Below are 23,833 nucleotides of genomic sequence, written 5' to 3'. Positions count from 1 at the left end.
CCTGCTATCCCTGGAGGCAATGAAAAAAGGAGTAGATGTGGTACTCAGGGATTAATGGTGAACTTGGTGTTGCTAGTTTCCTAGTTGGATTTGATGATTTTAGAGGTCTTTTCCAACTTAAGTTACTCTAGGATTCCATGTGCCACTTTCAAAAAGGTCATGTGTTACCAGCGACAGAGAGATCAGCAACAAAAACCAAAGGCACTTTTGTCAATAAGGTGCATTATAACTAGGATGTGTACCAAACAGCATGCACTTAGACTGGAAACTACATATCAAACACCTAATGACAGACACAGTCATATGCATATATTATTATTGGAAAATAAAGCACACATATAACAGAGACAAATTAATCTGTTATAGTAACTCCAATGGGCAATTTTTTCCCACAGTAGATTATCATCCTGTAGGGAGCCCAAAGGAGCAGTTTACATGAAAGCACATGAAGATGCCAAATGAATGCAATTTTGCTGCTTTCAGGACCCACATAAGCTTCCTCAGACCTCGCCATGATGTTTCTGGTTATCACTATGCTGTTATAACACATAGGCAAACTTTGGCAGAATCAAATTTAAAAACTGTAGAGTAATTTTGCAACTTTTGTACCATGTGTACATTAACCACTAAATTCTATTCCATTCATTTTGACACCTGTTTCCAGGGCATTATCCATATGACCTAATACTGCCACTTCATAGGGTCTCAACTGCACTTTTTGGTCTCTGACAAAGGTGCTTATTAATGGCAAGAGAACTGTCATGAGCACAGAGAAGACAGAATCTCATTATACTGTAACATGGAATTTAAGAAAAAAATCTATGTATAGCACTCTCTGTAGGTTCCTCACCAGATGGAATAGGGAGTTCTGTGTTAATGCTCATCCTACTGTGAAACACGTCAGCAAGCCCAAGTTACCAATAATATGACTTGAATTCTGACAAGGTTGAACTGGCTGGACTATAATTAAAACACTTTTATCTTTCTGGAATAGGATAATATGTTGTAAGACTATATGCCACAGGAACATAAGACTCTTCTGCTGATTTAACCTAGTCTCAGAAGCTTATGCTCTATACCATACTTCAGGTCAATTACAGTTGAACAATGCAGAAGAACAGCACAGGACTCTAACACAGCACAAAGTGAATTAGTGTGGCCTTCTAAGCAGACTCTGTCCAGAAAAGCAATTTAGAAACTGCAAAAATCTGAGAGAAAGTTTATGTGATTTTAGCTGCTCATTGTTTGTGAAGTCAAACTCAAAAAAAAGAAGAAATTTGACTACTATATTAGCATCACTAAACCCTGAAATTAGAAATAATATCAAGTGATCACCTGAACCACTTCTCTGCTAGATCAAGTTTAGATATGTCATCTTGGTAGATGCTTCCTAAACCTGTCCTTGATTAAAAAAACACTGTTCTCATCATTAGAAAGATACTGAATTTTTTTCTTGAGCCTATTCATAACTGATGAAATGTTGTGTCTTTACTTCTTGACCTATAAGGAAGGCTAGTCAGAAAATTAGAAAGTTTCTGGCTACCTCCAAATAATTGAGACATTTTTCCTCATGTACATAGAGCAACCAAAACTAGACAGCCTTGAAAACCATTACTAGTTCTCTCAGTTGGATGCAATTAGTAGTGTGTGAATCCTTCCAACAATTATTGCAACTTCATTCTAGGACTTCATTCACACTACTGAATGATTAAGTATTTGACTGTATGACAATCCTCATCCTGAACCTGAATTACATCTCTGAATACACATTCTTTACATCACACAAATATTGAAGGACAAAACAACAGATTAATTGCTGGCCCTAATGCTGTGTTTGTGAGTGCTAAGAAGCCATTCCAAATGTTCCAAAAAGGATTAATGCAGTATAACAAGTCTATTTAATTACTGAAGGACCAGTGATCCTCATTTTACTATAAGCAGCTTTTCCTTTATTTAGAGGTTGTAAATAGAACAGAAATCACTATAGAACAATTATAATTCTTGTCCCAGAATATTCAAGTTATATCCACAATATAGTGAAAAAAATGTATGAAGGGCCAGCGAGGACTACATACACACACTACATTTATGTATGATAAAGCAAGATCAGAATATGTTTTAAAATACAACAGAACTCCACACCACAAAGTGCAAAAAACTATTTTATGCTCTAAGTAACAATTTGATATGTTTTCCTAACTAAAAAAAAAAAAAAAAAAAAAAAAAAAAAAAAAGGCAGCAATTAAGCCAGTTAAAGTAATTACACACAGCTTTAAAACAATTTCCCTTGGTTTTATTAAACCAACTAAGTCTGTGGCTCCTACAACATAAGCCTCTACAAGTGACTGAACTGCAGGCTATAAACTCACCTATGAATGCATATATGGCAAAATCATAACCTGATATCCTTTGAATTCTATGTCTGAATCCAAAAGTCCAAAAATCAAATTTTCAATTCTCTTTTCTGCACAAGCTGGTTATTCTTTAACTGGAAGTCAAACAATAGAATAAGTTCTGATGTTAACCCTTGTTTTGCTGTAAACTGCGCTGTTTCAGTATCAGCTAGAAAAATGCATAGACACACTTCATTTTTGTAAATTATTGCCACTTCCCACTCTGAGCAGTAGATGCAGTAATTTTGTAGGTGTTGGTATGGCTACCAACCCTGAAATATCATCATAAAGAGAGGAATGAGGAAAGCAGTGACTGAAGGAGTAAAAGTAGATGGCATATTGAGTCCAAAAAGCACAGGTTACTAATTACTTAGGAGCGTTTCACTGCAACCACCTGGGGTTTCAGGCAAAGCTAGGCCCTCTAAGACTCAATCCTGGACTAAGCTCATACAGACCAATGATGTGCCCATCAGCTGCCTCACAAATCAGACTTGTCCAAGTCTGGGAGATGAAACAGGATGGCCAACATATTCCAGACATAGGTACAGTGTTACACTAGCTTGAGTTTCATCTCACACCTCACTAAATTCTTGAACATCCATCCTGAGCATGGGACCACGGGGCAGGGACTTCAGTGTACAAGTGGCCCACTTGACTGAAAACCTGTGAGAGCAGTCAGAAGGACAGGAAAGCAGACTGTGTTCATAGGTCACCCCTGCAGGCACAGCAGATGCCTCCTTTGTGGCTGAATGTTGATGAATATCCATACAATTGTCCCATAATGAGTGTTTCTTTTATCTTTCTGTCTGAAGCATATTTTTGCTTTACTGTCACAGGGCAGGGAAACTCAGGCAGCTGTCTGTGCCACATCCCATCGCCCAGGCCCAGCCCTGCCCAGAGCTCCTGCTCAACCAAGCAGGGGTGACTTGAGGAGTGTTGCTCCCACAGCCCCAGTCCTCTGTGACAGGCCAACCCTGCTGCATGGTTTCGCTCCAACACCCTCTCCTACGGAGCAGTACCACCGCAGGGCTTATAGGCAAGGAATGCTTTGTGCAGGCCCTCCCTGCTTGGGCAAGTTTCTTCTGTCTGGGCATGAGAAAACTGGGTACAACATTTCTTTATGATACAGAGCCCTCTTGGGGGCTGGGCACCAGCACATGGGTTTTGCTTGCAGTGGAATACAGGAACTTTCTAGCCAGTACTTATCACAGTATTTACCACAATCCTTGCTAGACCAACACTGAAGCAAGAGGTGTTCTCTCTCCCCAGGTCTAGAGACGCAGAGATAGTAATTAACTTGCCTGCAGTCACCTGGTGAGACAATGGTGGGGTTGGGGACCAGGGACAAGGATTTTGAAGTCCTTGTAACTAAACATTGAGTCATACTTTACATTGTTATCACAGCCATAACATTCAAGTTCCTTACACCAGTATTCCCACCCTCTTCCTTCAGAGGACCTATGTAACTGCAATTAGAAATCACACCTATCTTGCAGTTTCACACAGAAAGAAAATGTTTCATCACAAGTGCACAGGAATGCTGTATGTAAACATACCATCTGGTTTCTTTTTAAAGAAGCAAAAAAAAGAATAAGTTTACAAAGAAATCAGGTGTACTGCAGAAATACAAACCTGCTCATGTGCTGTGAAAGTCAGTGCACAGTGCTATGAAAAGAATATGGGGTTTAAACTATGTCAACTCGATTGAATAAATCCACTCATGTGAGCAAAGTCTAGAGCTAAGGACTTTAAAAAAGAGCATACCAATTATCTGATTACCACAGGAATACAAATTTACTTGCTTTATAATAGTACCAGTACTAGCCTATAACTTTCTTAACCTAGCCACAGTTTTTTGACAGATCCAGACACTGACTTTGAAAGGCACTACTTCCTAAAACAATGTCACAATGCAGCATATGATCAGATGTAATACCCATTTCTGCAAAACAAACTGTCTCAACAGTCAAATTGTTGGTAATTATGGGAAGCACAAAGTCTACATCAAGAAGCTGACATTAGCATCTGAGATACTGGCAGTAGGCAGCCTGTCAGGGTAAGGGGCCAATGACTGCCCTCCACCAAAAATAATTCTTAAGAACAAGTAGCTTCCACTAGAAATAATGTATTTCACTTTTTTTTTTTTTAAGAAGTCATATAAAGTCATACTTTTTTTTAAAGAAGTAATATGTTCTTTCTCCCTTTTACTAAGATTAGATACTGCATCAAGCATAGTGTTTAAAGTCCTTTGCTTTAGAAACCATGACTGCTCTTAAATACAAGCTAGGTCTTTAGAAATCGATGATTTGGAATTAAAGTAATCAATAGCCACTTATGACATTGACAAGAAACACTCCTCCATTTCACACCAAAAAATTATTTTGATCACTCTTAAAAATTGAAATAGTGTGCATACTCATTAGATTTTCATCACAAAATATTTTCAAAGCGGATCATTCTTCCCAGCACATCCCACTCAAACAAAGCTCACAGTGAAATGGGATTGACTAAGACAGATGGTTATTGCCCTTGAAAAAAGTAGTGACCCCATGCACCCCAACATAACAGAAATGCAGAGCAGACTGAGAGGGGATGGAGTTTTCCTCCAGCTTCCAGAAATTCCCTCACTACCTCTTCCACTATGAAGGGCTATCAATTTGTCCCCCTCACTGTCAGCAGACAATAGGTGGTGACATCAGAAGCACTTTCAAAGGAGGATACAGAAGAGAGACACAGAAAACACAGTGGGGTGTAAATTCAGAGCCGAGGTCTTCTTGTCAGCAACCACCATAAAGAAGGGGAGGAAGTGGCATGGCCACTGAACAATGGAGAGGTCAAGCAGTTCACAGCCATTTCATGACCCAGACAAACCAAGGTCAAGAGATTCAGGTAGCAACTTGGCGTGGGTATGACTTACAGCACAAATGAATTGTTTTAACAAATCAGCTTTGGTCAATTAAACCTAACAAGATGTGTTGCATCACATAGCCAGGTTCTTGACACTAAGGCCAGAAGCTGAGGCCAGCCTTGTAAAACACATCTTTTAACGTGGCATAACAAATTTAAGGTAATCCGTTTAGAAACTGCAGATGTCAGAGTAAGTTGTCTTGATTAGGAGAAATTTTCACACTTAAATCAGGGACACTGGAGTGGAGTTATCCCTTCAAAAGTCTGGCATCATTTTCAATGGCATTACTCAGGCAATGGAAAGCTGATGCTGCAGTAAGTTTATTTGCTATCTCTCAGACACAATGCACATCCATCATAATCTTCTAAACATTTCCCTGTTAGCCACTTCATAAAAAAGGCTGAAAATGGTTTGGCATTTTAGCCCAATGCAAGCCACGAGCAAAAATATATACTATTTTAATTTCATTCAATTTCTAAAGGCATAGACTTTGTAATTACTGAATTCTAAAGCATGCACATTGATTTGTTTCTATTTTAAGGAAAAATATATAAATCTTATGACACCTCAGAAGACAGCTTATGAAGGATATGGCAAGGAAATTGACTGGAAATTAAAATACAATGCAAGATTTAAGATAAATAGATAACCATCTTTCAGCTGTTTAAATTGATCCTTTATGAAAAGATGTGCAATAACTTCGGTTAATATTGCTTAGAGATCAGGAAGTCAAATACATAAACAATATGTTCAAAACATAGATACTTAAAATTAACAATTGTTAAATAATTCCAAACGATATAGAATATACTTACCTGTGCACACCATTTGCCTCCAACAAACAACCACAGAATTTTTTCCCTAATTTCTCAACTTACACACCAAATTTCTCAGCATTCACTACCTGTTCATTTTTGCATTTGGCCTTTCTGTTCACTTTCCAAGGAAGAAAATGGGAATTGTTTTGATCAATTTCCGTATGTATTTTATTCAGAGGGGAAATAATAAAAAGCCCACTTAAAGCTACAGAGATGTCTTTAGTGAAGGTGCCTTTATGGAAGGACAGTGGAAAACTTGACATGTCCCTTCTACTCTGGAGATGAGTGGTTACTTAAGTAAAAATGTGCAAGGTTCCACAGAGAGAAAAAACACAATGATTGAAGGGGATTCAGCTAAGCTTTCACACCATGCCGCATCACAGTAACTTCTTGTTTCAATACTATTTCTTGGAGTAAAAACAAACAAACAAACATGTAGTTTACAAATTCCAAACACCACAGGCAGTTAGGAGCAAATTAAGGTTAAAATTACTCCAAGGTCCCTATAATTTTAAGTCACCTTTCTGACTTGAACAGGGGTCTCGTATAAAGTGGAATGTAATACACAAGAGGAGGGGGCACAAAGACAAAAGCTCTTGTCCTCAGGCAATCTAAAAACATTTGAAACACTATGATTGAAACACTATGATTGATAAACACACTTTAGACTATCAGCCCTTTCTGAAAATCCCCCCCAAACAGCAAGTCTGAAGTGCCCATCTCCCACTACTCTTTTTGGGGGCAGGGATGGGATGGGGGCAGGGGGTAGGTGAACTAGAATAAAAGTCACATTCCAATGTTGATGTCCCCAAGAAACAGCTAAAGAAATATATGTATTTAAAGTTTTAAAAGTACAATATACTTCAGAAAAGGAAAGAATCCTCCTCAGAGAAGAACTGGTGGGGAGAGCACAAATAATCTTTGTGTCATTAAAAAGATGGAGTGGGGGAAATATAAACAACTGTGCTAGAAGAATGCTTCCAGGTTCACACACAACTCACTGCTACAAGAAAGTACAATAGACACACCAAAATGAACTCTGCTTTCTCTAAGAAAAGCTAATAATCTGAGATTTACTTCCCTTTTACTAGTTTCTGAGATTTTCAAACCCCTTCTAATCCAGGATTCAATGCCCTGAGCCAGGGTTTTAGCAAAAACTTCTAAAAATTCCACCAGAATTTAAAATTACAAAAATTAAAAAAAGATACAGAGTAAAATAATGAAACCTCACTAAAATGAATGACATCTTGTTTGACATCTGTCAAATAAATAGTATCAGATACTTTCTCCCCTTTTCACATTCATTTAGTATCTATAAAGTAGCTGCTCATAAAGAGCCTTCTTCTTCACCCCACAATGGAAGGAGTAAACCTATTCAGTTAAGATAGCATTTTACTTCATTTTAAGACCATCCTAGTCCCAGCAATTACATCAAAGAAACATTTCACCTTGCTGTTGAAACTGGAAAGTAACACTTCAGGAAGCCTCTTGAGTTACAATGTTTGGCATTGCGGACCACCGTTTCAGAGGGCCACCTGTCCTTGACATGACTGTGCTATTACCCTAGCAGCAGGGAAGAGAAGAAGGAGGAAACACAGGGTAAAAAAGGAAAGCGAGATAAAGAAGTGGACTTGACAGCAACCTTATGCAATTAACTTTAAAATCCAACCTTCAGTGGCATTTAGCATTTAATTATTTTAGTGAAGTTTTCATAGTTACAGTGAATTGAAATATGCATGAAAATTTAAGAAATTTAAAACATAAAATTCTACTTAAAATTGAGGCATTTCCTTTATTAATGAATGGTCTTGTATATAGTTTAGAATAATCTTTTTTGTTCACAGTATTCTGTCTGAAACTACCATGAAGCAAGAATTTTCTGATTCATTTTCCATTCTTTACTTTATCATTTCTTGTTTTGAACTGCATGTCATTCATAAATTAACACTGACCTCCACGTTTTCAAGTAGCTGAACAGAATTTATTTAAACTTCTTTTATCTTTAACACAATTGATGTTATTTGTCCCTGTGAAAATTACTCCTCTTAGTGTATCAGGTAAGAAAAATCAGAATGAGGTAAATGTTCCTTCCTGAAATGCACGTAAATTTAATTCCTGTAACAGGAATACTAAATATGGAAAATTTCCTTTTTTTTTTTCATGACCCTTATTTCTGCTCTAAAGGAAACTTTTTTAAATTAAAAAGAAGAAATGAAACATTTTGAATTCTTCAGACCTACTATCTGAATGCTAGTTCACATATCATTGTTCTGAAAAAATGAAAATTTCTAAGTGGCGTTTCAAAATGTTTCAGTATCCTACATCTTCATAAACAAAGTAACTATAATAATCAATTGAAAAACATTATTACATCCATATATAGACTGAATTAGCCTTCATTTCCTAATGGCAAATGTCTTTCTTGCCTATAATTTTCAGTACAATAGAGACAGTCAACAATGAAATAGTTATCCAAAATTTTACATTAGAAAACTAGAAAATAATAGTGTCTTTTTCAGTTGGCACAAAAAAGGTTTTTTAAAATTGTGTTCTCTTCACGCCTCAACAGACTCGAATTGTCCAGAGTAATTCAGTTTTAAAAAGGTTGCTAGTTCCCTGTAAAATGTTAAAACTACTAGAAGCTCTTCTCCTACTAGAGCAGACAAAATATAAACTCATACTTCTGATTCTGTACTGGCTTTTCGGTTCAAAATTCAGATTTAGAGCAGAGGATCGCATGCCATTTCACTGTGCAAGAAGTCCTAGAGGTATGAAGGTACTAGAGCGTATGAAGGTACAGGCAGTAATAAGCTCTATTTCCTGCTGTTCCTGCTGTAACTCATCATTTGCTGTATAAACTCCCAAAACATCACCTTGCACTTTGATATATCCTTCTGCAAAACAGGTAAAATCTTCTACTGTGTGTTCCCAGGTAAGTATTCAGAAGAAGGCAAATCATTAAGGTTAAAAGAAGTAGAAACAATCATCAAATGGTTGATTTATCTAAGCCCATTGCTTTTTTATTAATTTTATGTGGGAACATCAGTGCACACAAAAAATGCGAACCCTCATTCAAAATCTGTCTGGGTGGTGTGGTATTTAGGTATGTGACCATAATATGACTTAACCAGGAACTGCTTAAAACATTATTTTGAGTGTGATTTTAAGTGGAAAATTCATGTAGTCACAGCAAACTAACCAAATCAATTTTATTATAATTTTAAAACATGAACAGAATGACTACACAATAAATTTTCTCAACTTACAGAAAGAAAACTGAAATGTAACATGAATCTACTATGCAAACCTCTTTCAAAATTTGAGCTCCCTATAGACATAAATTCACAAAATTCAAAAAGCTTTAGAAAAGATTAAGCCATTGATAAACCCACCCACTCCTGCAAGTTAGACATATCTCATTAAAAAAAGAATTACAATTCCTTCTGGAAGAGGGCATGTTTTCCAAGTAAGACAAGGCACACATGTTTCCAGGACCATCTGAATTGAGAAAGTGATATCCCCACTTGGCTGGGGATTGCCAGTTTGCTGGCATTAAGCTAAGGGCAAAAGCGTTCCAGCTCAATGCAGCGGCAGCACCCTGCACCCCAGCTGAGGTTATCTGCGAGCGCACTCCTTAGGAGTGTGGGCGCCACACTGGGGTGTACCCATGCCCCCTCCCACACCCCCCACAGTGGGGCATGGCACCTGCGGCAGGGCAGGGCACTGCCAACCTCCCCAGCACAGGGCCAGCTCAGCACGAGAGTCCTGCAAACAAAATTCTCCCCTTGGCCGGCCAGGGCCCTTGCTCTTCTCTCATCTTTCTCCTGTTTTTTTCTTTTTTTTTCCTGGCTCAGCACCCCCTGCTCCAATCCTCAAGAGACAGGACACAGTCTAGCAGCTCAGGGACTCACATAGGCCAGGCTTCCTTCTGCACAGCCCTTCGGGAACAGCTGCTAATTCTTATTAATTAACGAGATAATAGCAGTTAACCGGAAAGCAATATTAATGTTAACTATCTAGGAAACTTCCAACAGAAATTATTGATTCTTTTTGCCAATTTCCTGGTAACAAAGTCACACAGCTGGAGCTGTGGTAGCATCTTGATGGTGTAAGAAGCTAAAAAAATGAAAAGTGCCTGAACACTACAGGACTAAGGACATCTGCATCTATTTTCTTCCCCACTCCCTAGATAGTTTAAAAGATCCTCTCCTCCTTCGACTCCAGAGTTTATTAACAGCTGGGAACGTGGGCACCCCCAGTTATATCACCCTTACATAAGGACAAAGGAGTGTGTAAACATGACTGATCAGAAAAATGTACTCTGAGAGACACATGCACTAAAAACATTTAAAAATCTTAACATTTGCAAGTAGGACTGTTTCAGTTCTTTAAACTCTCAAACTCCCAAGGTGTATTATACTTCATTCACTATATGCTGAATTATCTAACATCAAGTTTGCGTTTTATTCAAGCTGCAAAAAAAAGTAGTGGAGATGATAAGGGAATTCAGAATTCTGCAGACAAGGCACATTGCTATAGATATTTTATGTTTTAGAAAAAAATAAGGCAATTTTAGCTTTTTTTTAATGAGTCACTGTAAGAGTAAGTAAAACATCCATCTGAAGGAGAGATTTATATTATCTTGGTTCTGTTGCAGCAAACAAGTACTGCAGCTTTCATTCACTGATTGTCAAAAACTTTCCAATGTGCCCACTGCAATGCGGATGCCAACCAACGAATCAAAGGCATTCAGCAACTAGACAAAGAGGGTCTGATGCCAACCTCGGTGCCACTGGCAACCATTATTGGCATCAAGCACATTGTCTGCCTTTTTTTTCCCCTCTCCTGGCACTCGACAAACAAAATGGCGGTTCTTGTAGCAACGGGAACACAGCATAAGCGCTGCTCTGAATTAAATACCATCAAATGATTTTATGGACTGAAATGCATTTCATACCAAATGATAGATACTCTCTGATGCTGACAGGAATAAAAAAAAAAAAAAAGAAAAAAAAAATTCTGTCATTAGAAACAATGTTCACACCATTTTCAAGTTTGGGTTTTATAAACAATCTGTGGGACACACACACACCCCTGATACACACAAGCAGAGCTCCATAGAAGCGTGTTGTGATTAATAATTATTTTAATGTTAAACATTGATCACAGTGTATACTTCACATTTTCTTCCTTCTTTTCAGTCAAAGGAGCAGCATTGCAACCTACGTCAATCCTCTTTTTTTCTTTTTTTCTTTTATTTAAGAGGTTAGCAGAAAGTGAATAGAGGGGAAAAAAGATGCTGAATTTTGAGATGAGCGAAAAGTAGCATCTGATGAAGTTCATCAATGATAGAACTTCCTGGATCAGTCCTAATTTCTTCTTTCAAGGCAGTCATGGAAGTAGAAGCTCTTTTTGTTAAGAACAGAAAACATTATTGACACTTCTAGATCTGGAAATTGTCAATATATTGTAACATTACTCTGCACTGCAATGCGGATGCCAACCAACAAATCACAGACATCCTAGGCTAAACAAAGAGGGTCTGATGCCAATCCTGGTGCCACTGGCAACCATCACTGGCACTCGAACTACCCTTTCTCCTCCTTTTTTCCCTAATCTTTTATTTTAAAGCAACAAAAAAAGCAAACTACTTGGCCCCTTTTTTCATTCTATGTGCTAATTCCTTCTTCATATTTTTTCAGGGATTTAATTGTTTCAATGTTTCTACTTAGTTTTTACATGGTGATATTAGGCGTTTATATGTTCTGAAAGATAAATAAAAAGTAAAACGCCATATGTATAATGCAACATTTTTGGTTGATTCCATGCATATCTTTCGCAGAGCTTGGCACTATTAATCAAGTACACTACAAAGTGCCACAAGTAACCTGCTTTCAATGAGTATAGAGAATCAAAGTTTGGTAAAATGGAAAAAAATTACATAAACAACTTAATATGAGTTCTTCAAGAAGAGAGCCAACAGATGTTAATGGAAGACTTACAGTAAAGCAGCAAAATAGAAAAGACATGCAGTTAGCAATAAACAAAAGGGTCTTCTAAGAGTGACTTGGTATATAGAAATTAGCCAGCTTCATTTTCAGTATATTCTCAAAGTAGCATTGTGTAACTTTGAAAGTTATAATATTACAACATACTTAACTTCCTCATCTCAAATTATACACAAGTGTTTTAAATAAACTTATATTCTCAATACATTAAAATCAACAAAATCAGCTATGCCCTGTAATTCCTTCTGCCACTTCAAGTTACTGCATTTCAACAACTTATAGTTCAATAGTGTATTAAGAGTACTGATCCCAGTTTCTTTGGCTCAAGAGCTACTTAAACTGTTTTGCCTCCATTTGCAGTTTTGACTTTTAGAGACAGGTAAATCCATAGAATTAATCAGTAAATTATGAGTTACGCTATATGCATTCAAAATATAATTTGAATTTTTTTTCTACAAAAGGAGTTTAAAGGTAAAAATTATTTGTAATTAAGCTATTTTGTTTAATGTTATCAAAGAAATCTTTCTTCCTATATTACTTGGGATCAGATTTAACAGAGTCTGCAGCTACTTAAATTCACTGTAAAATACGTAAATGTGTCTACTGCTGTGGAGAGACAAAAAACTCTAAAAAATACTAGTGGTGGGGGGGAAGCCAATATTTTTTTCATAACAAATAATCAGCAAAAAAGAATGTGATACATACATTCACAAAAACAGTTCTTTACTTGCATGAGTAAATGCTGAAAGAGAATTACTTAAAACAAAAATATTTCACTGTGTAGCTCTCCTATTAAAAAATGAGTATACACCAAATGAAGACATGGAATTTTACATTTTTGTTACTAACAAAATCAATTCAATTTGTTTTCCAGTTAAATCCCATAATTATTTAGCAAGAATCAGATAATAGCCTGCCATCTGCCCTTCTGCAGGCCATGTCTAGCTACTACTAGGCCAAGTTGTGAAATGGCCCACCATCTGCAGATGGTCGAACTTTCCCTAGTTGAGATTTGTGGCTAAAAAAGAAATGCATTATTACTGCTGATCACCCAGCATTACAAGGACACTTAGGAAACATTATCATTATCAGAAAGAACCAAAATGACCCTAACAGAGAAAAAGTATTTCAGAAGACCTACTATCTGAGAGGACAAAAAAAAAAAAAAAAAAAAACAAAAAAAAAAAAAAAAAACAAACACCAACCACAAACCAACACCTTTATCTACTTACAGCCATTTACAATTTTAGGGAACCTATGGGTATTGTTATTGAATATCCAACATATGAAAGATGGCTAGTAGGTTTTCCCCCTGACACATGATTATCAGAAGCCCTGTTTTTAATTGCATTCTGTAATATTAAGTTTAAAAAGCTGTTCTATAGACCTCCTGCAATTTTTCGCATTTGAATTACCTGCCAAATAGAACTATATGAGTGTGATTATGAAAATATACTCTTCATAACAATTTCACAAAATATTACAACCTGGATCTTTGTTTTAAAGCTCAAATAGATAAGATGAGCTACTGATGTAAAATGTTAATAAAACATTACATATTGTATGCTGCAATTCTGATTCTATTTGGCATTTACATGAAATACAGCCATGATAAAGTATTTTCCAGTTCTGTTTTATAGGTATGAGAAAGTCTACAATTGTTCTTCAATGTGATCAGTTTAAGGATAACTTATTGATTAACTACTTCTTGATTAACTATAAAAACAATAATAAATACTTGTAGTATTTATTGTGACTGTGCAATTGCATATACCTGCATCTGTTCCTAATAGTACTGGGGTGGGGGTTTTTGTTTTGTTTTTCTTTAAAAACACAACTTGAAAACAAGAATGTTTTCTGAAGTCACAACTATGTATTGCAACTTCTTCACAAAAAATAAAAGGCAACTTCACTGGAATGAAAGTACTGCCTTGGTATGTGTCTCTCTCGCTCTTGGAAGAGGCACGCATGTCAAATATGCATGTCACACAGGTCTGCAGGAATATGTGTGTGTTTAAGCATATATGTATACATGCTGATTTACAAATGGATATGTAGCCACACTACATCTATGGACCACAGAACAATGTTTCACTGGAAGCCAGCCCACAGGGGAAACAGAGCTACTTGGAGTCAGAGTCTGACATACTAAAATAGAAACATGACAGTCTGCTTCCTACCTTGCTCCTGCACGTAGTATGCCAAAAACAAATCAAGCTCCTTGACTGATACTGTTATGTGATGTGGCTGGACGCAAAGTGCTGGATTTGTGCAATGTGGGGATTTCATGAGACGTTCTCCATCCGTACTTTCCAAGGGGATGCCTTTGAACAGGATCACCATGACTAGATCCAGACGCCAGACTTTGTCAGCCTGTCGCAGGCAATCGATTCTCCTAATCTTGCCCTTCTGGTCAGGATTGGACAATACACAGCATGGGTGCTTCTTCCCAGTAACTGTGAGCACAAAATCCTCCCGGAACTCTTGGCGAATATCTTTGCGCAGCTTGGCCAGGAGCCTGGATGCCCACTTCTGTTTAATTTCAGGCTTTTCACTAAGTAGCTCATCCTTGACTGCTCTTTCCTCATCCTTTGACATTCGTTTCTCATGTTTTTTAAAGTACTTGCGTTTTCGAGCCTGAAGATTGAACCAAGTATAGGCAATTGCACGGACATGTGGAAGAAGTGCCTCAATGAACGGGTGAAATTCATCCTGTGGAAAGAAGTGAAGGAAAAAAAAGAAGAGAACAAGAAAACTCAAAGTCAGCAAGTTCTCATAACCAAAGCAGTATCAAGAAACGTTTCTGAAAATTTTTAAGTGAAATACGATATGAAGAGAATAAACACATAAAATTTGCACAAATTTCATGCTTCATTTTTAAAATAACTATTTGAAAATTTTATTTTGTACTCCTCCTCTCACTTCATCCCACAACACTGCAGAGACAACATAATTTAAGGGATGCTACCAAGATGTTTTGCTCCTAACATTTAAGTATTTGAGTTAACAGATAACATCAAGAAAAGTACCATTGCACAAAGAGGACACTGCACGGTTTTAAAAAATCTGAGCAGAAATATTCAGAAGACTGAGGCAAATGCCATAGTTCATTTCTCTTCTCTGTGGCACAGAAACACAAAGCATATACATGCTCAGTGTAATGCCACACAGTTCCCGCTTTTGGAGCATGCTCTCAGCAAGAGACTGCTGGTGGCATAAAGAGCATGCGCCATTAAACTTGATCCATTTTCTTATCAAACGTCCAACATTCCAGCACTGAAACAGCACCATTCCAGTGGTGGTAACTAGAGAAACTAGTATACAGTAAGGAAAAGCAGGCAAAAGACACATGTCATATACAAATCCTGAAAAGAAGCTTCTGTACTTTCAGCTATTCTCGCTTCCCTCCTACCACCACTAACCTCTGTAAAATTAAGGCTTTATGAAGGTGAGAACAAAAATTACATTTATGTCCTTCCAGCAGTTCCACTGCAAATTTTGAAGCCCTACAGAGTCAGTTAATTTGCTAACTGATCACATGAGGGTGGCAATTATTTTAAACCCCTTAAAAATCAATCTGAGGTGTACAATGGAAAATGGCAACTTGGCACAAACTTTGCATTCTTTGTGTTTCTACATGCTGTGGCAAAGAGATATTATGAGTCCACCGCTGGTCCAATGCTGCTTTTGTGAAATCCATGCAATTTATTTACAGTTTCAAAATAGCCATTTCTGTTGTCTGGCTTCACCTGCAAGTTCTTATCTTCTGCCTAGCAGCAATATGGATTGCATTAAGGAGGTAATGCTTAGTTGTTGTCTACAGGCACATCCTATAGCAATTAAATTAATTTCATTTGTCTACTTAAAGTACCATCCTACACATCCATGTTAATATCTAAATAGACCTTCCCCAGAAACTTATTTTCCATTAACAAGTCTGCTGTTTAAAACACTGCAATCTGCTTATCAAACATTACTATATTTTGGGTTGAAAAGGAGACCTTATCTTTCTTCCTGTGTGTAGGGATATTTAGTTTTAAATATCACCAGATTGCTCATCATACTTAGTGGCACAGTGCAATCAAACTAAAACTGAACCTTTTTTATACAATTATATTCAAGAATACAATTAACAAACTACTATTTTAGTTACAGTGCTAGACAAGGAATGAATTATGTTTAATCAATAGGCTGATTAACTCCATTAGGTAAAAATGATGAAAGCATAACTAATGGTCTCAATTATAGAGGGCAGACTACCATTGCGGAAGCTTCAGGCAAAGAATTCCATATTTAAATCTTTGAATTTCAAACAAACTTCAAAATTTCCTGAATGTTGCAAAACCCACTAGATCTAGTTACCTCTCTTCTCTAACCATCCTTAAGCCAAACAAAAAAAGAAAAAAGAAAAAGAAAAGTTAATAGCAGTTTACCTATGATCATGTTGTCCTCACAGAAAAAAAAAATTAAGCAAAGGTGGGGGAAGGAAAAAAGAACAGAGAGGCAATATAGAAGATACTTCGGGACATAAACAATTTCATTACAGTATGATGCTTGACAAAGACCTATAAAGGCAACAATTAAACTGATTAGTAGTTTCCAGCAGAGATTTGAACAATTCTGTTACTATACTGGCACATAAAACTAGGCCATGGAAAGAGTTAAACCACAATCTGTTCTTTGTGTGGGAAGGCAGTACTGCTCTGAGCAACCACAGCCCATGATAAGACTTCCCTATCTTCATAGGCTTTCTGATGCCATGCTTTTTTCCCTTTCAATTATAACTACTAAAGAAAGTTTATTTTTTTCTCCTCCAGAAGTCATCTTAATTGAAGTACTGAATTTTTTTTTTTAATTAGTAGAAGGATAATGACCGTACTGTGTTAAATCTTCACAATTCATTTTAGGCTGAATAAAACAGATTTACTACAGATTTTGAAAATTCTAACAGCTGGGGCTAAAGGTGGGATGAAGGCAGGTGGCTGAAGAGCTTTGGGAGAAATTAATTTTTGCCTCAATACAATGATTTCCCCTACATCTAAACAGACTTCGGCATTTATAACTTAAAATGGCAATAAAATAGGCATGGACATATTCTACACTAGTAGAATATTGCACATCTAGTTTTAATTTTGAAGAAGAGCATCATAAATTATTAAATTATTTCAGATTGACTATGCCTTGAGATAATGCATATAGTATTAACAATAATAACCCACAGCACTTTATATTTATGAAAATTTTATAGAGAATTTCACTGTTTAAATTCCAGTCTGTAGTAGTCAAATGTTTCCTTTACAAAAATGGGGAGAAAAAACCAAAAAACATACACACCAGAAATTTCAACCTTTTAAAAACTGTATCTAGGTTTTTCTTTCACAGTATTGTTAAGTCCTGAAGACATACATATAGGTGAAAAGTGTCGAGAAGAAACACAGCAAAGAATATCCTGTCTGAAAGCAATTTTATCAGATTTTTTTGAACTATTCATTGTGCACCTGGAGTATTTTCAAATGAAAATACTACTTGACATGGGGAAGTGCCCATAAAAATGATCCTAAATGGACATTTCCAATTAATCACACACATTCTCCACCAAATCCCCTAAAAAGATATCAACGGAATTTTATTTTTACTCCATAATATTCATATAGACAATAGTGAATTATTTTTTGTTTTTATGTGGCACTTGCTCATGTGCCACAGTTGCTCTTGCAATGAAGTGATTTATAAATGTAAGATTTTCAAATGTCCTATCAAATAGCTCAGGTAACCATTGTGCACTGGCAATTTAAATTAAAATGGAAGTTACTATACTGTTTGCTTGTAAAGAAAGGAAAAAATAGCAGTCATCTAATGACAATAGGTAGGCCAGGTTTTCTTTATTGAAAAGATAAAGAGGATATGCAGTGCTCTTCTCCTATCTTTCACTTTTAAACTTGTATCAGCCCATGAAAGCTCAAATTGAGCACTGTACAATAAATACACCAGGCAGAAGTATGGAAATTTTATACTGAAAATTTCATCTACTCAACTTCCCTGCATGGATTTTCTCATGCCTAGTGAAATAACATAGAGGAGCAAAAGAAAATACTACATATTCTGAGATTTTGGTCTACTGTGACATAATAACACGGTAAAAATATCACAAGAGAGCAAGCACTAAAAGGCACGCAGTAACTGCATCCTATTCATGCCTCAGCAAGACAGATAAATGCAGTTTCCAGTCATTCTAAAACATAGAAAAAGAGGTATATAGGAAGGAGAAGAAGGGAGCCCCAAAATTAAATTGCATTTGGTAAGTCTTCTTCCACCCTGGAGTTATTTTCACTGACCAGACCTTTATTGTAAGTATAATGGGTAACACTCAAATCTACAAGGTTTGTCTTAAAGCTGTACTTCGTATTTTAGACTTGTTATTAAAATGTGCTTCAGCGCTGTCTCGGCACAAACTGAACTACCACTTTCATAAGTAGTTCCATCCAAACAGGTGTTCTGTGTTTACTTTTACCAAAACATTTTCTTCTGAACACCTACTACCACAGTCGATGTGCACTGCAAGAGTCCTAGAGACAGAGAATACAACAGAGAGAACAATTGTGGCAGTAATGCTTTAATGCAGTTGCTACTCAAAGTGAGATGAATCAATCTTTTGCCTTAAACAAATAAAGAATACAAGGTTTAAGTTCTCATTACTGGTGTAATTTTAAATTTATATATATAAAAAAATACTTATAAACTTCTCTTATCATTCCAAGCAGGTAGAAAAAAATTCCAAACTAAAACAATTTGCTGCAACTGCGTTCCATGCATGTATCACCAAATGGGAACTGTCCCTGCATGGCACATGGTAGAGCATGATTGTAAAATATTATGAAGAAAGTATCAATGCACAAAAGCCAGGAACTGCTTTCTTGGATTAATGGCAGTAGAAGTACAATGTAGCATTTTTTTAGACACCTGAATGCAGTATTTCAACACAAATTTGTAAAGAATGAGGAAATCTATTACATCAATGAGTCCAAAAAGAAAATATAATTTTAAAAAGTCATTAGAGCAGGAAACAAAATCGTGAATTACTGCTGTAAAAGAGGTGGTTGTGAAAACCTGTGTCTCAAATGCAAAAACTGCTCTTAAGTTGTACTGTCAGGTTTATATTCTGATGCAGAGCTCTTATTGCCCATCAGTAATTTCACATGGTGGACAGCCTACACAGAATTAATTTTGCTAACCACAGATTCCACGCTAAGTAGCTATTTCTATGTGTGTACCTGCAACCATGTGTGTCTCTGTTACACAAAATGTTTCCTATGTTTCTCTTTTGAAGAAGAAATATCTTAATAACATTTTTTCCAGCTTTCTTCCACTGCAGCTCACGTTTACTTACTGAAAATATCCATATCTAAGTCAACCACACTTAGATGCCAAACAAAATATAAACAATAAAAAATGTGTCAGCCAAAAAACTGCAGGACTGTGTCCAATCACTGAATAAGCCTTATCATTGTTTCCATCTTTAATCACAATTTATGAATACTTTAGTCCTTTCGAATTACAATGGTTTGTAACAGTGGAATAACTTATATCATACTTATTTATTCATGGTGCAACTGTAAGTGCATACTTGGCCTCTCTGTAGCAGCCTTGCAGCAGACATTACTTGCGCACATTTTCTGCTTCTTTAGCTATTTGTTGCACCAATGCAGAAGCAAGCAGTTATCGCTTAATCAGTTTACATCACATCCTCCTAAGAAAGACTTTCACGAAAGCTGGAAACTATCCTCGGGCTTTGCAGACAGGGTTTACCGTCCGAAACAGGCTCCGGTGCCTCGGCGCTCGCTCGCCGATACCGTATGCCGGCCGAGGACGCTCCAGGGGCACCCGGGGAACTTCCCAAACATCCTTCCGAAACCCCTCAGGTTTCAAAATCTGCGCTTTGCCGCGGCGGAGACCCCCGTTCGGACTGCCCCCCGCTCGCCGCACCATCGTCGCCCCCCGCCCTCCGCGCCCCGCTCCGCGTCCCCGCTCCGCACCGCGCCGACCGCCGCTCCCCTCCCGCCGTCCCGGTGACAGTCGCCGATCGGGATCGAAAAGCGGCCGCAAGCGCTGTTGTAAAAAAAGGGTCGGTCTTTCCCCGTGCTGGGGAGAGAGCACGCTCCTCCGCCAACACCACAATTTAGCGGGGAGGGGGAAAACGACGTGCACTTGTATAACCGAAGGAGAAAACACTGCACAGCTTGGTTATCTTCACTCACATCCCCCTTATTGTTGGCAGCCTGCATATTATTAATTAAGCATAAGACGGGATTACTTCGCACCGGCCAGTGGTCGTGTTTTGTCAAAAAAAGCACTTTTCCTTTCAAATCCTTTCTGTAGGCTGTGTGTAAACAGGCGAGCTGAAAAGAGTGCAAATCGTTTGATTCCAATCAAATCAATACTTCTCAAACACGGTTTTTTAGCATAATCATGCTCATTTCCAGTTTGTTAACCTTTGACTTCTTATGCACCAACAATTAACAGTATTTGTCTACGGGTGACACTTTGAATGGATCTCCCAAAAACAATGGCGTGGTACAGTTTATTCTTTAATATTCCCTCCTGAGAGAGGAGTTTGGATCTGACAAACAGTTATGACTTTGCTTTAACCCGTTACAACTACTAGTAATCATTAGCAACCCACATACATATTAACTTAAAAAAAAAATCCCAACAAACACGTGAAAATAAATTAACAAATAAAATAAATAAAAGCGTCTATACCTGAGTGAGACAGATTGGAGAATACATCATGACTTCGCTTTGAGAACACGCTGCCCGGAGAGCCCCTAAGAAAAGCCTCAAAAAGGAATAATTTCATCTATTCATTTTACAGTCATCTGAGACTCAAGGAAGATGAAATCAATCAGGACGGAGCTCTGCTCCGGATCACCACAACTTCACAACAAACTCCAGTCCTCCTTAAATAGCCAAAGATTCAAGTTCACTCCGTGTGCTAGATTTCCCGGGGTGAAATCCAATCTACACTTTTAACCCTCTTGTAGTCGGCGGCGCAGGAGTCTTGCTTTTGCTGCTGCTGCTGCTGCTGCTGGTTGTTTTGCAGATGAGGGGGGAAGGACTCGGGGGGTGGGGGGGTGGGCGGGAGGATTTTTTTGTTTGGCTTTTTTTTTTTATCCTTTTTTCTTTTTTTTTTTTTTTTCTTTTTTTTCTTTTTTTTTTTTTTTTTTTTTAGCGGGGGGTGGGGGCGGTGTTTTTTCTTTCTTCAGAAGTTGGTGGTGCTGCCGTAATAATACGACACTGTCACCACGCTTTCGAAAGTTCAAGGTTACAGCCCGGAGCGGAGCAAGAGGCTCCCGAACAGCGATGGCAAGCGAAACTTCGCCGGGCGGTCGGGACCGTGCCGCGGGGCCGCGCCGAGGCGGGGGCGCGCTGGGGCGGGCGGGCGGAGCGGGCGTTGCGGCCTGCGGGCTCCTCCGGCAGCGTCTGCTCGCCCGCCCGTCCTCGCTCTGCGGGCAATGGTGAGAGACTGCTTTCCAAACGGCCACCGTAATAAAAATGATCTCCTGAAAATTCAAACGATAAATCTCTCCAGGGCGCTCCCACCCGATTTGCTCTCAACGTGTCCGTGAGTGTCGTCCCCCCCGCACCACCCCGGCCCTGACTCTGCAAAACTTAGAAGTTGAAAAATTCACCAGTTACACCCTGTGGTCCCTATTCCAGCTCTCTCCCCAAATGAGATTTAAGTATTTTGGTTTAATTATTTAATTACACAATCACCGTTTACACTCCTCCTCCTCCTCCTGCAAACACATTCCTTTTCCACCAGATCCCCTTCCTCTGCCCTCCCTCTGCATTCATTACCACCGAACGCTGCAGAAGGAACGAGCACGTTTCGCAAACATCCCTCCCTCATTTTCCCGCTCTTCTGGTGGGAGAAAGTTGCGGGAACGAAGGGGAGGGGGTGGGGGTGGGGGCTGCCATCTGCGAGAGGCTTCTTTTTCTTCTTTCGGGGTACGACTTTGCCAGCTGCGGCGGGGCTCAGGCGTCCTTGCTTCCCCCCACCCTCGGCAGGGGACAAGGGGGAGGAGGGCAGCCTCCTCCGCCGCCCGCCCGGAACAGGGGGAGCCTGTCCCGCACTGCCGGAGACTGATGTCCCCGCCCTCGCAGGCTGCGGCCGGGGGCGGCGAAGGGGTCCCGGCTCGCGGGCGGCAGCAGGGTGCCAGGGTCTGGATTCATTCTCCGGGGGCAGCTTTAACCAGGGGAGCTGGGAAAGGACGAAAAACAGTGAGCGAAAATTATTTCTACTCCTGTGAGGCGGGCTGCGATGCTGTGCCCACCTCAGGGGACATCCGGTGTGTGCGGCCCCCGCCGCCTGCACCGACGCTGCGGGCAGGGCGGCCGAGCGCCACCGGCGCTCCCTCCCGCTGCCCTTGCGCAGCCCCCGGCGGCGTGCCGGAGGGACCGCTGACTTCCTCCTTGCCCAAAGTGAGAGTTTATTCACGTCAGGCATTTCACAACGACACATCAAGGAAAGTAAGCAGGTTCAAGTCAACCATGAAATGGTCACTTTTTAACCCCGTCCTGTCCTCATTAGGGAAATGCTCAAACATAGCCCATTTTCAAAGCGGGCTCTTAATGAGGGGAGCTTGCCAAGGCTACCAGCTGCAATTCCCATAAATTTACAAACCAAAAGAAGCAGAGGGATGAGTGGGGGAAGGAAAAACTCTGTACAAGACAGGTAACGTTAAAGGAAACAGCAAGAGGCCAACACAGTAACCTTTGCGGAATCCACGCCGCATCCCCACAGCTCGGTTTCTGGCTGGCTACTCTTGCCCGGTACCCTGAGATTTGCAGGGTTCAAACAACTGTCCTGTATCTTCTCTTCTATAGACTATACTGATAAGCGACAAGTTAAGTACATACATTTAGGCAAAGATGAATGACACAAACTTGGGGTTAACCAAAATTAGCAAAATATATTTTTATATCTGGTGTATAATACCCCCAAAAGCCTATCGTTTTTCCCTCTACCCAGACACAAAAAGCTGATAGTGACAGCTTTAAATTATGAAGTTTCCCTTTCAATAAGTATTCTATTTAACTGGAGTTAATTTACCATAAAAGACATTCCTCTTGGCACAAATGCACTGATGTCCTTGAACACACCTCTTTGAGTACTTGAGCTCTTACACAACAAGCCATTATTGCAGACCTGATTTAAAACGACAATAACTCTCCTCTGTCCCCTTTATCACTCTCATCCCTCCATAAGGATCAGGGCAACCTAACCAAATCCATAACACCACCACATCAGCAAGGCTGCCCCTGTGAGCTTCATAGATGTAAGAAGTCTCCCCTTTCCCAGGCAGGGCTTGTAGAAGGCCCCACTCCCTCACATGGTCTGGCCAAGGGATTACAGTTGCACTAGGGTCCTGTGCACTAAAAGCAAGAACTCCCTGGCAGTCTGGCAAGCAGGAAAAAACAAATGTAGTGAGGTAAGGGCAGAGAGAAACCAGTCACTTTCTACAGCCTTTGCTACTGCAAGGGATAGGGAGTCAGTGTGAGATTGTGTTTGCATCGCCAGGAGAGCTGGCTGAGGGTGGGTCTGCATCTCTACCCAGAAGGCACAAGGTGGGAAATGAGCCCTGCAGCATGTACCCATATCCCCCAGAATAGCACTGCTGCAGAGCAGGCAAAGCCAGATACTCC

At 39.1% G+C, this 23,833-nt stretch overlaps 1 protein-coding gene across 8 annotated transcripts in view; it reads right to left on the bottom strand.

Moving 5' to 3' along the window:
* The window catches only part of NFIB (nuclear factor I B), a 189,739-nt gene extending 168,492 nt beyond the window's left edge, over positions 1–21,247 (bottom strand). For all 8 annotated transcript variants that reach the window (XM_053932910.1, XM_053932902.1, XM_053932903.1 and 5 more), the window contains exons 1-2: positions 20,888–21,247; positions 14,308–14,839 (exon numbers count right to left, since the gene is read on the bottom strand). In XM_053932910.1, coding sequence (XP_053788885.1) covers positions 14,308–14,839; positions 20,888–20,917 — 562 coding nt within the window. In that variant the 5' untranslated portion in view covers positions 20,918–21,247. The remainder of the gene's footprint in view (positions 1–14,307; positions 14,840–20,887) is intronic.
* Positions 21,248–23,833: the final 2,586 nt, after the last annotated feature.

This window comes from Vidua chalybeata, chromosome Z (genome assembly GCF_026979565.1).
Source record: "Vidua chalybeata isolate OUT-0048 chromosome Z, bVidCha1 merged haplotype, whole genome shotgun sequence".
NCBI lineage: Eukaryota > Metazoa > Chordata > Aves > Passeriformes > Viduidae > Vidua > Vidua chalybeata.
Note: the sequence above shows the minus strand (reverse complement) of the source record. Positions and strands in the feature narration are given on the sequence as shown.